The 14,233-nt window shown below is 37.1% G+C and overlaps 1 protein-coding gene across 1 annotated transcript in view; it reads right to left on the minus strand.

Annotated features, from left to right (window-relative positions):
* The window catches only part of BCHE (butyrylcholinesterase), a 57,906-nt gene that overhangs the window by 41,779 nt on the left and 1,894 nt on the right, over positions 1 to 14,233 (minus strand). Inside the window, exon 2 of the mRNA XM_088452362.1 lies at positions 9,771 to 11,302. Coding sequence (XP_088308488.1) covers positions 9,771 to 11,293 — 1,523 coding nt within the window. The 5' untranslated portion in view covers positions 11,294 to 11,302. The remainder of the gene's footprint in view (positions 1 to 9,770; positions 11,303 to 14,233) is intronic.

Below are 14,233 nucleotides of genomic sequence, written 5' to 3' on the forward strand. Positions count from 1 at the left end.
CAAAAATAAGGAGCAGGTTTGTGCCTTGGCTAAACCATGTTGCACTGCAGGTGGGCAGATTTAGGGGCCTATTTATCAAATAAAATTTATGGGAAATTCCCTGTAAACACCCATTTTTGGGTAGTACTATTAAATAATAAGTATCCCCCGAGGATACCATGGAGTGACCACAGCAGATCTCTATATCTGCCATGGTCCTTCCATTTCCAACAGTAGGCACAGCCCTCATATTTTCTAGGGGGGCTGCAAAGTAGGGGTGAGCGGGTTCGGTTTTACTCGGTTTTACCCGGATCTTTTTATTGGCTGTCGCCGAACATGTGTTTTGGATAGCGAATAAAATCGAGCCAAATTTGCGGTAAAGTGGCGATAAGAACCGAGTAAAACCGAACCCGCTCACCCCTACTGCAAAGCCGTCAGATTTACCAAGCCAATGCTGTCTGGTTATAGCATTAGCCGCTGTAGCCTATGGGCTACTTTTCGCAAAAATTACCAGCAGGGTTCCTCCGGAATCCTCCTTGGCAATACCAACTGCACATGTGTGAACAGCAGCCTGTGTAGCGCACAGGAGTCCCAATAGAGGAGAGAAGTGCCAACTGATGTGGTCACTTCACTCCGAGCACTTCGCAGGGACAGGCTCCTTTTCAGAACCCTTGGCCCTGTGTGTGAGTTTTGATACATCTGGCTGAAACTTAATTTCTTATTGCCGTTGAATAGCGGCCATAAAACAATACAATTATCGGATCTAAAACCTGATACAGTAATTGATAATTATGCCTCTCAAAGTGTGGAGGAGAGTTTAGGTCTGAACTCCAAATTGCAGAATAAAATAAAACTAACCAGTATTTGACATTCCACTGTAGCTCAGCTGCAAAGAAACCCAAAAGCTTCCCCACTCCGATTGAGTAAGCTGAAGCCCCTCCCACCTCCTTAGAACATGAATTCACACAGTGTAAATTACTGTCACTGTCTGCTTAAATAGAGAAGCACCTCCCTCCTAACATGACAACCTATTGCAAGGTGTGACAGGAAGCATTGTGGACATATTTAGCTGAGTATAAACATTTCAGTTATTTCATGTATATCAGAAACACACAGTCTTTGACAGATTAAATATTAATGTAAACTCTCTGTGTTATCTGATCATTAAATATGTATATAGACTTATAGAGCCACTTTAAAATTTTTAGATCTCATTAAATTGGCAAAGCAGCAGCATGATATAATGAACCACAGATGCTGCGCTTCACGAAGGTCCAATATCATCTGCAATCTACTTGTCATGGTTGAAAGAAGTCCAAGGGGCCTATTTATCAATATTATTTTTACTAAAAAAAATGTGAAAAGGGTGTTTTCACACCATTCTCTCATTATTTTAGTATCACATAAATTTATTAAAGTGCAATTAGAGTAGTTTTCATGAAAAACTACTCTATGCCCTTTAATTCGCATATTTTTTATTATGCAGATCGCATTTCCCCATACCTGTAATGGGAAATGTCATCTGCCTGAGATTTTATAAAAATATATTGTAAAAAAATAAGTGGGAAAGCCCTGTGATAATAACTTCATCTTCAGGTGGCATTATCAGGGCTTTCCTCCTGGTCCCCAGATTCCTGCTCTGCTCTGATAGGCAGAGCAGAGTCGGGAGCTGGCAGGGAGCTAAATAGACCACAAGCTGATCAATGGAAAAGAAAATAGTTTTAAAATAACACCACTTACCTGATTGTAGGGACTGGATTTCGGTACTCTGGTGAGGTCCTCTGGGGCTCTGGTCAACTGGTCTCCGGACTCCTGCAGAAGCTGACCGGGGTCACAGTGCAGGTGCCGGGAGACCAGCTGACCCTAGACTCAGAGGGAGGACTTCACCAGAGCACTGCACACTGAGGTAAGTGTAATTGAGCAGGAAGGTCATGGGGGGAGGGAAGTTCACAGGGAGACAGTTGCGGGGGGGGTTGATGAGTCAACGGCGCATGATGATGTTTCAAATTATGTATAATGTGATAACCAATTGTAATAAATAGGGCCCCAAGTGAGCAAGTGAGGTATCCCCATTATATAGGTAAATGTTGTTTAAAAAAAAAAAAACTTTTGTGATGTGGAGATACCTTGTCAGGATGCCGACAGTCAGAATACCGACAGCGGCATCCTGACACATATATGTATTATAACCCTAAACCTTCCCCTAACCCTCCAGTCCCACAGCCTAGCCCTAACTCTCTCTTCTCATAGCCTAACCCTCCTCTCTCGCAGCCTAACCCTAACCCTCCCACTAACCCTTACTCTAAGCTACCCCTAACTATAATACTTACCTCCGCAGTCTGTCGGTATTCTGACAGGCAGGGTTCCGCTGTCAGTATTGTGACCACTGGCGTTCTAACTGTCAGGAGGCTAACTACAACCTGACTATCTTTATTAATTGTATCACTTTTGTGTGTTTGAATATTTTTATTACATAGATATTTTTGCTTCTATAAATGGTGATTTTACTGCATATCATCCACCTCCTGCATACTCATATACTATATAACAATATTTGATTTTGTGTGGCAACAAGATTGTGCTGTCTTTTCCATAAAGCCCCAAATATTACAGGGAACCATGAACATTTCATACAGTTATTTAGTCTAATATTCAAGTGGAATTGCAGATTTTCAATTAACTATAAATACATGTCAAATGTTTATTCTTTATAAAAGAGAGACTGAAAACAAAACAATTACTGCCACATTCTAGGCTTTCCAAATACATTTTAGAAGTTTTGCCAAAGATTTCTATAACATGGGACGAGATACAAATGATGATGAGGGAGTAAAAAATCTTATATGATTTTAGTCCCAAATCTATTATATTAAATTTCCAGTTTGCTTTGGACAAAGTTCTGACCTCCTGTCACTGCAGATTAGAGCAGGATTTTACAACCCACTAGTGGCTGGTTATTTAAAAATGAAAATAAAATGCTCCAATCTCTCTCACCATCTCACAGATTGTTCTCTTTATCCCTGCAGGTATATCTAGGACAAGGGGATGTCCATTATCCTGGTGTTATGTTGTTTTTATATAAACACACGATAATATATTTTGTACCAACACTGTCACTTTTTATACAGTAACTAGTTGCTTCAGCATTGGAAATCCAGCCTATAAAAATTTGAAATGGAATGACCAGGCAAACGATCTAGTTAAGACCAGGATCTGAAGCCCTTAGGTAGCTCACTATTGTCATTCAATTCAGTGGGCAAACAACCTCTGTACTTCTGGGATTTAGTCCATATATTAATCATATAAAAAGCAAAGCCAACATCACTTGTGTTTTCTAATTCAGCTTTATATAGTAAATGGATTAAGCTTTACTTGATTCCTAAGGGAACAGAGATCAGTTGATGTTCATATATTGGGGTGAAAGTGGTTTAACATTTCATACCAATGGTTTTTATTGTTTAGACAAGTTTCTGTAACTTTATAGGAGCAGTTGTTTCACAAAGGGTACAGTAGCTCACATGAATCGCTATGTCCATCCACATATAATTCAGAACTACTATACAGTATCTTGACTATCCATCAGCAAAATTCTTAGTATTTATTAGGGATGTGCGCCGACCCTCATGTTTTGGTTTTGGATCTGGATCTCCCCTGGTTTTGGATCTGGATTGGTTTTGCCAAAACCTCACCTCCGTGTTTTGTTTTCGGGTTTTAGTTTTGGATCTGGATTTTTCTTAAAAAAATAAAAAAAACAGCTAAAATCACATAAAATTGGCCTTTTTTTGTTCCTATAGTATTAATAACCTTAATAACATTTATTTCCAGTCATTTCCAATCAATTTTGACCACCTCACAATATTATTTTTTTCATCTAGTTGAGGCCAAAAGGTTACATCCAGCTAGCTGGCTGACTAAGCTAAGTGACACAGTGGGCGGCACTAACATGGGGCAGTTCAGCTTTCAATTTCCAACACAGATACAGTGTGTTATACAGTGTGGGTTGGATACACCAATAGTGCATTTACTGTGACAGCAGTGTCAGCAGAGTGGGATTGCTGATGGTGTCCTCAGTACATGGAATGGCAGTCCTGTGGTGCTGGCAGTGTCCTCAGTGTAGGGTATCGGCGGTGTCAGCAGAGCGAGGATGACAGCGGTGTCTTCAGTGCAGGTTTACTGGCAGTGTCGGCAGTGGTGGGGTTGCTGACGGTGCCCTCAGTACATGGAATGGCAGTGCTGCGGTCCTGGCAATGTCCTCAGTAGAGGGTACCGGTGATGTCGGAAGTGCCAGTGGTGTCTGTAGTGCAGGTTTGCTAGCTGTGTCAGCAGTGCGGGGGTTGCTGATGGTGTCCTCAGTACATGGAATGGCAGTGCTGCGGTTCCTGGGAGTGTCCTCAGTGAAGGGTACCGATGATGTCGGCAGTGCCAGTGGTATCTTTAGTGCAGATTTGCTGACTGTGTTGGCAGTACAGGGGTGTTCTCAATGCATGGTGCTGGCGGTGTCAGCAGAGCGGGGGTGCTGATGGTGTCCTCAGTGCATGTGTGCTGACAGTTTCGGCAGTGCATGGGTGCTGATGGTGTCCTCAGTGTGGGAGTGCTGACAGTGTCAGCAGTGTGGGGTTCGCTGACGGTGTCTTCAGCATGGTTTGCAGCAGTGCAGGGGTGCCGGCAGTTTCGGCAGTGGTGGTGTCGGCAGCAGGGGATGCTGCAAGTGGGGATGCTGGCGGTGTCGGCAACGGGGGTGCCGGCGATGTCAGGGGATGGCGGGTGCCATCTTCTTTTGCTCCCTGACTGTGTGCATATTAAATGACAGTCAGCTCTCTCAGCCAATCAGCGTCAAGCCCGCTCAATACAAAATCTTTTTTTGCTTCGGGTGTGATCTGGGGGAAGGCAGAGAGATCCGAGCTTGGCTCGGATCACGCTGGATTTCCGAAATTCGGGTGGGTTCAGTTCTCTGAGAACCGAACCTGAGCATCCCTAGTATTTATACAATATTTATGAATAGACATTTATTCTATTACCAATATATTATATAAAACCTGCTGTTTAATGTACTGTCAATGTTTGTTGATGTCATCTTTGTCAGACACAAGAATATAGTTTTAATAATATATAAGCATAGTATTTCATCAATTTTATACTTTATATGCTTCAAACACTTGTCTATGGGCTAGGGATGTGGTTACGTTGCCGATGGTCGGGGTGCCCGCTGTTCAAATCGGTACTTTGACAGCTGGCATCCCGACTGTCAGTATTTCATACCCAACCCAGATAAAGGAGGAGTGGGAGGGTGATGCAATAGTGCAAAGTCATAATATTTGGTGTTATTATAATTTCTAACAACTTTTAAATTGCCTTTTTCTTTGCAACTAAATAAAAGCAGATACCTGACCTGGTGTGTGTGTGGTTTTGCACAGCCAATTAAATATGTCAAAAGTTTCTACTTTAAAAAGTAGTATCAAAATACAATCCAGACCCATCTGACCAGATTTAATGCATCACCTTTTCTAGTGACCAGTTAGCAGCACAAGAGCATTGTTGTGACAAATATACAACACTGAGAATGATCTAATATCCAGGATCCTGGCACACATAAAAATATGGATCTCACTGACCAATGTAGAATATAAAGAGTATTCTATTAACTTTAGTGACTAAGGAACAAAGTTAAAAGACCTTCTAAATAAGACAAGTGGAGGTGTTCTCTATAATAAAGTAACCAATCAAATTCTAGCTATCATTTATCCAGTACATCCTATAGAATACTAGTTATAATCTGATTGAGAGCCATGGTCAAGACCTCTACTTACTGTATCTTCTTTAAAATGTAATAAATCCCCCCTAATATACAAAGTGCATCTACTAAGGATTTCTACACAATGGCCACAATTGCCTACAGTTGCTATTCTGTTATTTCATGTATCAAGTGTTCCCCACGCCTCATTTGGGCATGACCTCTGTTCTCTTTGATTCTATTATGACCCCCTCACTGTTCAATTCCATGTAATATGTTGGTAACTTAATAATAATAATAATAATAATAATAATAATAATAATAATTAATAATTATTATTATTAACATATAACATGTTTGTCCTATTATGGATATTACTGTGCAGAGCAGATCCCCAAATCTCTCTTGGCTATTCAGTGCACACCTCCTAAATGTCTAGTGGCAATACAATACAGACCTAAATCTCTGATGGCAAACACAATGCATACTTCTGATTTCTATCAGTTTTACAAAGCAGACGCCAGATCTCTGGTGACTTTGCAATTAAGATTACACATTTTTCATGGCTTTTAAATTCAGACCACAGATATCTGGAGGTAATATGATGCATGCTGTGTCCTTGTAATATCACTAACAGTTATTTGTAAAATGCACTTAAGTATATTCACAGTCATGACCAGTTACAACCAGGTCATATGCAAAATATAAAGTACCATGTTTCATATTCAAAAGTAACTTTTATTCACTTTCCTCAGGGTACTATGATTACATTATGGGCAGCATTAATGTTGCCAATGTTATTGGAAAACTTGAATTTTTGTAAACTGACTGCAGTCTGCAGAAATAAAAACATTATATTTTCCTTTCCCTCAATATGTCTGTTTTTATGCTGATCAGGCTATCACATCTCACATTACCCAGCAGGGTAAGAAAATGCATCGAATTGAGAGAAAATTAGCAGCTAATTGGATTGAGATGATGCCTTTATTGGTAAACTGTTATTTAGAAATGCAAGCTGTCAGGTCTATTCAAGTCTTTCTATCAGAAATGCAAGAAGAAGTATCTGAGATAATCTTGGCAGCCTACATATAGATCTATTTATAGTATTAACTCTAAACAGGAATGTAATGAATGGTTTCCCTTATACTCTTAAAACATTATCAAGGCTTGTGAATATTTACCACTGAATTATTACACACAGCAGTTAAAAATATACAAATATTTATAGTTCCATTACGCAAAGTAAATCAGAAACGTACTACATATTCTATGGCACTGAATAAAACTTATATTGAAATTCCCAATACTGTAGATAGCAATAGCACCAAGACCACTAAAAATAATAAAAGGAGATTCTCTTATAGCAATGATTACACTTTTTTAGCACATGGTCATCTACAAATAGCATCTCAGTTATCATTACCAAGGTTTTACTCTTTTTTTACACATACATGGAGTCACTGATTATAATATGCAAATATACCAAAATCATATTTCAATGCTTATCTTCACATACTAAGATGAATACAAAAATAATTTTATTTCTAACTTTTAGTTCCATTATTATAAGGGGAATGTATAAAAACACACTGGCAATGCCTTAGTAATACTGTAAGAAATGTTCCTTTAATTAATGTTATGTGAGTTCTTTCCTGTGAATCACACTTTTCATGACACATAATTTAAAAAGGTTATTAATAATAATAATAGTAGTAATAATAATAATAATAATAATAATAATAATAATAATGTTGTGCCTGCCTAATATATGGTATTATCATGCTTATATTACCTTAGTTCAAAAAAATGGTCTGTGGCTTCTAGACCAACTTCATGTTTTAAAATGTCACTTACTGAACTCCTGCAACTTTGGCATATGCATACTACATCAGACCTGTCTCATGAGCACTCATGCACTTAGAAACCCGGTGATCCTATATAATCAGGAGAGGACTACAATTTCATAAAATTTCATTTCTCAAAGTGCAACAGAAAAAATAAGCATACCTACCCCGTAAAAAAATCCTCAACCAATATAAATATTAATATATATTATGCATAAATAAATATTGTGTTTATATATATATATATATATATATATATATAAAATCAGTTGTCAAATGTAATATGTATGCTCTGATAATGACAACTGTAACTGTAAGGGAATATTCATTGGGCAAGGCTGCACTGGACACCAAACTTACAAGGCATCCCTTCAGGAGAGAATTCTCATAAGATGAATATATATATATATATATATATATATATCACATTTCTAGCCTACAATACTGCAAGCTCATAGAGAATGTCCTGAAAAGTGACATATATGCAAAAACAGGCGACAAATGTCCAAATGGTTCATATTTGAGACAAGACATTGCCCATATTAGAATAGAGAGTGACTTTGGGACTAGATACAATGAACCATAGCCTTCAATGGTCTACTATTTTACATGTTAAACATTTTTAATATCCCATTACATCTATATTAATCCTCCTAAACTTCCCATATTTGTGTTTCTGATTAAGATAAAACACTTACTTTTAAGGAATTGTGCACTCACTGTTTTTTTTTTTAATTTTCCCTGAAGACCCTCAAAGTAACATGTTACTACAAGACTGTAACTATACTTACATTGTGTGTTCATGCACTAACCACTACAGCCAATCATCAATTCCTGGTTGCACAGTTGTTACACTTACCACATTCGATCCCATTCCTTAGTTCTAGGACTTGGGGCTGGGCAGAATGCTTAGTGGCAGTAGTTTTCAGAGAAACCATTGTTACAACCTGTTCTTACTATTGTTTTCTAAATAAGTTTAAAAGTAAAATATTTGTTTGTCAGCGCAGGTGGCATTGTGTCCTGTGAGGGCCCCACAAATCATGGGTTAGTTCCTCATTGCATCCATGATCAATGACCTCTACAACTATAGTGCCACCTCAGGGAGTTTAGCTGGCCATGGGCATAGGCTGAGCAGACTCTTTTTAACCTACGGTTTCATATTTATTGTGGCATAGCCAGGTCAGAGGTGCAGATGGCGAATTACTGCACTACATAGTGGGATTGGGGCCTTGATTATGCAATTCACAGTGAAAAGCTTTAACATGGCCCCATCCACTTTACTATAGAAGTGGGTAGGATCAGACGGGTGTCTATTCTCCTGATAAATTCAGAAGTCTCCCAGACGTTCAAGGAGAGTAAACAAATATGGACCACACTGTGGTAATAGTAACTTTAAAAACAGAATAACTACTAAACTTTTCTTTTTACAGATGATTTTCGAAAATAGCTTGTACAGTTCTAATGAATGAATATATTACTTGCATTACACAAGATTCTTCATTCACAGAACTTCATATTATGAAACAGCACTAATAGGGCCCTGTATAGCATAAGCACATATTCGTTCCTAGCTGCAATTACATTTTCGTTCCTAGCTGCAATTTTCATTCCTGCAATTAACAAATAATTTCTTAAAAAGGGCTAAACATTAGTGAGCTTTACTGCCATGGGGACAGAGCATTAAAACCTTTTTACAGTAAGTCATTCAAATCATTGTTGTTTTACAATAAATGGAGAGCTGAATTCTGATTTATGGTAAATGGCACCATTTTTGGAAAGAAATATTTATAAATTACTCTCTGCAAATTGTCCCAATATAGATGAATAAACTATTGAAACACAGAAAAGATTGAATGTGCCGAAGTTAAACTTGGATGGAAAGAAATGTAAGTAATCTGTGTAAATCTGTTATCATGGAAACAGCCTTGAGACACACATGTGTCAGTTGTGGTGCAACCTGAAACTATGTTTACTTTCATTTAGAACAGCTGCAGCTTTTGTCACTATTTATGAACATTCATGAAGAAGATAAAGAAAACTCTGTAAAGGGCATAAGGTGTTATGAACTTGTCTTACTGTCAAGTTGTTAAAAAAAACTTATACTGTACACAACATGATAAATCATTTTCAGGAAAAATATAAATAAAAACCATGAATTGGGAAATTATATAAAAAAACAGGCATGAATAATTTTGCTTAATGAAAGACAAGCTTACCCAGTTTTTGCAAAATTTGCCCAAAATCTCATTACGTTTCTACTCAGAGTTTCCTCCTCTTTTGTGTAATTAAGTCTTCTATACATTGGAACTCCAAAAACAAATTCAATCTCATAGCCGTGTACCACTCCCATCCAATCGGGCCATGCCAGTTTTGAGGATCTGTGGTTGAAGGAGTACAAATAAGCTTTGTTTCCAAGTTCTGAATTTCTCTTTGTAAATTCCAGCAGCGGGCATTTAAAATTGTAATCTCCAACAATATCATCCATGGCATCGCGATTGTGAACAGGATTCTGTTCATCAACCCAGTTTGTGTAATGAAAAAGGACAGAATCTATAGCAAGTTCAGAGGCTTTGGGAAATGCAAGCTTAACACTTTCTTGAAACTGAGTCTGATTTATAAAACTTTCATGGTCTTTGCTAAACCCAGGTATTAGATAAACTAAGAAATATGACCCTTCGTCTTTAGTCACACCAGTTAATATTTGTGTATTTTTTTTAAGTGTTCCAAGCTGTAGCAGATTTTCAGGTAAATCTAGTAGAAAATCTCCATCAACTGTAGGAAGAAAATTAATATTTAATAATATTCTCTGTGATAAAATAGAAAGTGATTTTTCAATTATTTCTTCAGACGTCTTACTCCTAAGACAAGCAATTATTTCAGTCTCATTTCTAAATGAACAACTCAAAAGGTTTGCTAATGTCAGAGCTTGATAGCGGGCTGATGAACTACTAAAAACAACAAAAGGTGCATTTGCGGTTCCACTTTGCATAATGGCTCTAGTAAAATATGGGTGACTTTTAGGAGAAAGCATGTGATAACTAACAGATACTCCTCCAGCACTTTCACCAAAAAGTGTTATGCTTTTGGGATTGCCACCAAATGTTGCAATGTTCTCATGTACCCATTGAAGGGCTAGTCTCTGATCAAATAAGCCTGCATTTCCTGGAGCTTCAAAGTTACCCGGGAAAGCCAAAAATCCCAAAACTCCCACTCTGTAGTTCATTGACACAACAATCACACGTTCATTTCGAGCCAAAAACTTGCCATCGTAAATGTCTAAAGAAGCTGTTCCAGTCTCAAAACCACCACCATATATCCAGACCATGACACTGGCATTTCTTGGCTTTGGACTAGGTATCCATATGTTAAGGTAAAGACAATCTTCACTTAGTTGTGTATTTGGATTCCACATTTCAGCCCCAGAAAAACCAGGGAATGTTTGATCAACATATTGATAGCAAGAGTTGCCATATTTTGTAGCATTCCACACTTCAGTCCAAGGTTTAAGAGCCTCTGGCTTTTTAAATCTCAAGGCTCCAACTGGTGGTTCTCCATATGGGATCCCAAGGAAAGCTGTGATTGTCTTAGAAAAAACTGATATCTGCACCCCTCTTACTTTTCCATACTTGGTAAGTACAATGTCATCATCATCATCACAATGAACATTGATGAAAAACACACAAACTACTGTAAAGCAGATTGCTGAGATATTCTTTCCTTGTGTCAGATTGTACCACATCACTGATAACTGCAATATATAAAATATGTTCACATTCAATTAATAAATACATAGTTAATTAAATATAATTCCATTTGTAGGCTGCCCCATGAACAGTGCTGCCCTAGGCTTTTGCCTAGTTGATATATAAGGAAAACACTTCCCTGATGACATTATTATGGATTTTGAATAGCTACATGTATTTAATGTGGCATGTGTTTACAGTATGTCCATCAAATCTGCCATCTGTTCATTATGAGTCTATATCCATATTGTTCTGCTACATTATCCTACTGTACATCCATTGGTGTTCCTATAATGGGTGCAGGAGGTGTGGTACAAAGTCCCCCAACACCTGTGTCATCTTTCTGGTGATGTCTTGGGTAACGTAATTGATACTGGTATACTGTAGCTAAGACTCAGTCCCAGAGAGGTGGCATGGCCAGCAGTTGGTATGGGATGAATATGCTGCATATGGACCCCCCTTTTATTCAAATGCCTCTGTCTTCATTAGAATCACTTGACAGCTGCTTCATGCATCTACTTCCCTTATAGTTATTTTCATAAAGCACAGATATTGTATGATTTTCCAAAACTTATCCCATTGCGGGATTCATGAACTTTATGACTAAACTGCAGCAATTACATTTTTGGAATTCAGATAAGCGCGTATCTCCTTAATTGCCAGCAGTAAGTGATTATTTAATATGCTTTCCTAAAACAGTCTATAATGCCAACATGGAAATTCTTGGATTTTACATATATCACCTATAATATTGTGTTATATTATCTCATCAAAGTAGGTATAATAAATGCATTTAAGGGAAAACTGCCACCAAAATATATTTAAGTGTGTGATATTAGTCATGATAGAGCATTGGAAGTTAATGTGATAACAAGAAAGACAGATTAAATATATCTGATTTCTTAGCATGCTCTTTTTTATATTATATTGTTATCTTCACAGAGCTTTTAGACATATGAATCATATCAATAGAACAAGAGCCTTGCATGCAATACAACAACCTCCTGGAGTGGGATGTGATCCAGGACATAAAATATAATGTAATGGTGGTTATGGGATTTTATAATCAAAAAAAGTTCACAATTTTGTTATATTTCAACATAAGTGAGGTTTCCATGTTTCATTCTACACAATTCATATTAATCTTTTACTTATTAGTTTATAAACTCATTCACTAAAAAAAATATTTATTTCAAACTTTTGAATCAATGAGGTTAGAGCTAAGAAATCTGAAAGTTTGTTAACAATTCCTTTCCAGGCTTTGTACTGGCATAAAAGTACACACATAGCATAAATTGCACTCTTCCCTCATGCATACGAGGAATTTCAAGAACAGTAAAAATCAGGGATCCATGCCATTCAAATTATTGCTTAACTACAGTATGTGTAAACTTCTGAGTTTCTTCGTACTAACTAATTTGACACCCGAAATGCCTACAAGGAACAAATTGCTCTTTCTCTCCTTACATACCACATAAAAATCATACACATATTTTTCTTATAACTCTTATATGGGGACTGTTATAAAACTGTCTTTCTTCTGAAATACAATGTGACACATCCATAGAAGAAGCTGGTTAACTGTAACGTGATCGGGAATAGTTGTTTATATGTGTAGCAGTAGGTATATAAAACAAATTTTATGTCAAGAATTTCAATGTTTGAATAACAGTTTGTAGTCATAAAATTCATAATATAGCTAATGACTTCTAATAAATTAATCAAGATACAACCATTAAAAGAAATCATGGAACATTATTTTCATATGTCAAATTTGAATTTTTTAACTTACTTTTAAAGTCACACTCTTATTTCTTTGTAATTACAGAGTTCTGTCTTGTTATCAATGTTACAACAATTACTTTTTTTTGTTTAATTACTGTACTATATGTGCAAGTCTATTATTTATTGAACAGCAGTTAAGTTTCCTGTATTCTATTATGTAGAGATGCTAAAATGTAACACACAAATTAAAGTGCTTCTACTTTACTTTGTACATCTCTCATGTAAATAACACAAACAATCTATTTTCTATCATAGAGATAGATGTATGAAGGACTTAATTTTTACATAACATCAGGTCGTCTTATACACACACATTCCGCAGCACATATCCTAACCCACTGCTCCATGCTCCTTCTTCACTATCTACCCCTCTGTGTCGCCCCTGTCTGTCTGCCCTTCCCCTTTAGAATGTAAGCTCTCACGAGCAGGGCCCTCATCCTCACGTGCTTCTCCTCCCCCTACTTATAGTATAATTTACTCCTAACTCCCTACAATGGCACCTACCACCTGGTTGCTCATGTCCTGCTGCTTGTGTTTTGCAGCTGAGTTTATAACCTTGTCCTTGTCCTGCATTGTTTTGTATTACTATTAACTGTTTTTCTTGTGTGCTCATTTATGTACTGTGTAAGGCGCTGCGGAACCTTTGTGGCGCCATATAAATAAAGGATAATAATAATAATAATAATAATAATGTATATAATTCTGCCTACTGAGTATGTCGACAATACTATCAATTAATTTTTGATAATATTAAGTATCTATTATGTCATGGTTGAATTAAACAGACTCCCAAGTCTTAGGGAGAGAAAAGAACAGAAGAACTCATATGCATCTTCAACAAGAAAACAACACAATACGTAATCAAATATACTAAAACGTGTTAGTAATAAAAATGGTTATTGCCTCTAAATTTTACACACAATTTTCATGTTAATATACCTTAATGGTATAAAGCTATGGACATGGTTAAGCTCTGTACTCTATTTATGGGAAGGGAAATCATTAGCTGCCATTTTCCTTAAGTACATAATCTCATGCATTGTCTTAATGTGGAGATTCCATCATGCACCACTGCCCTCATGTGACCTTTACATATTAATAACTTTACTCTAATATTAGAGGCACTAATCTTATTACCCAGGCTATTTCTA

Source organism: Taudactylus pleione, unplaced genomic scaffold, assembly GCF_031769625.1.
Source record: "Taudactylus pleione unplaced genomic scaffold, aTauple2 ptg000037l, whole genome shotgun sequence".
NCBI lineage: Eukaryota > Metazoa > Chordata > Amphibia > Anura > Myobatrachidae > Taudactylus > Taudactylus pleione.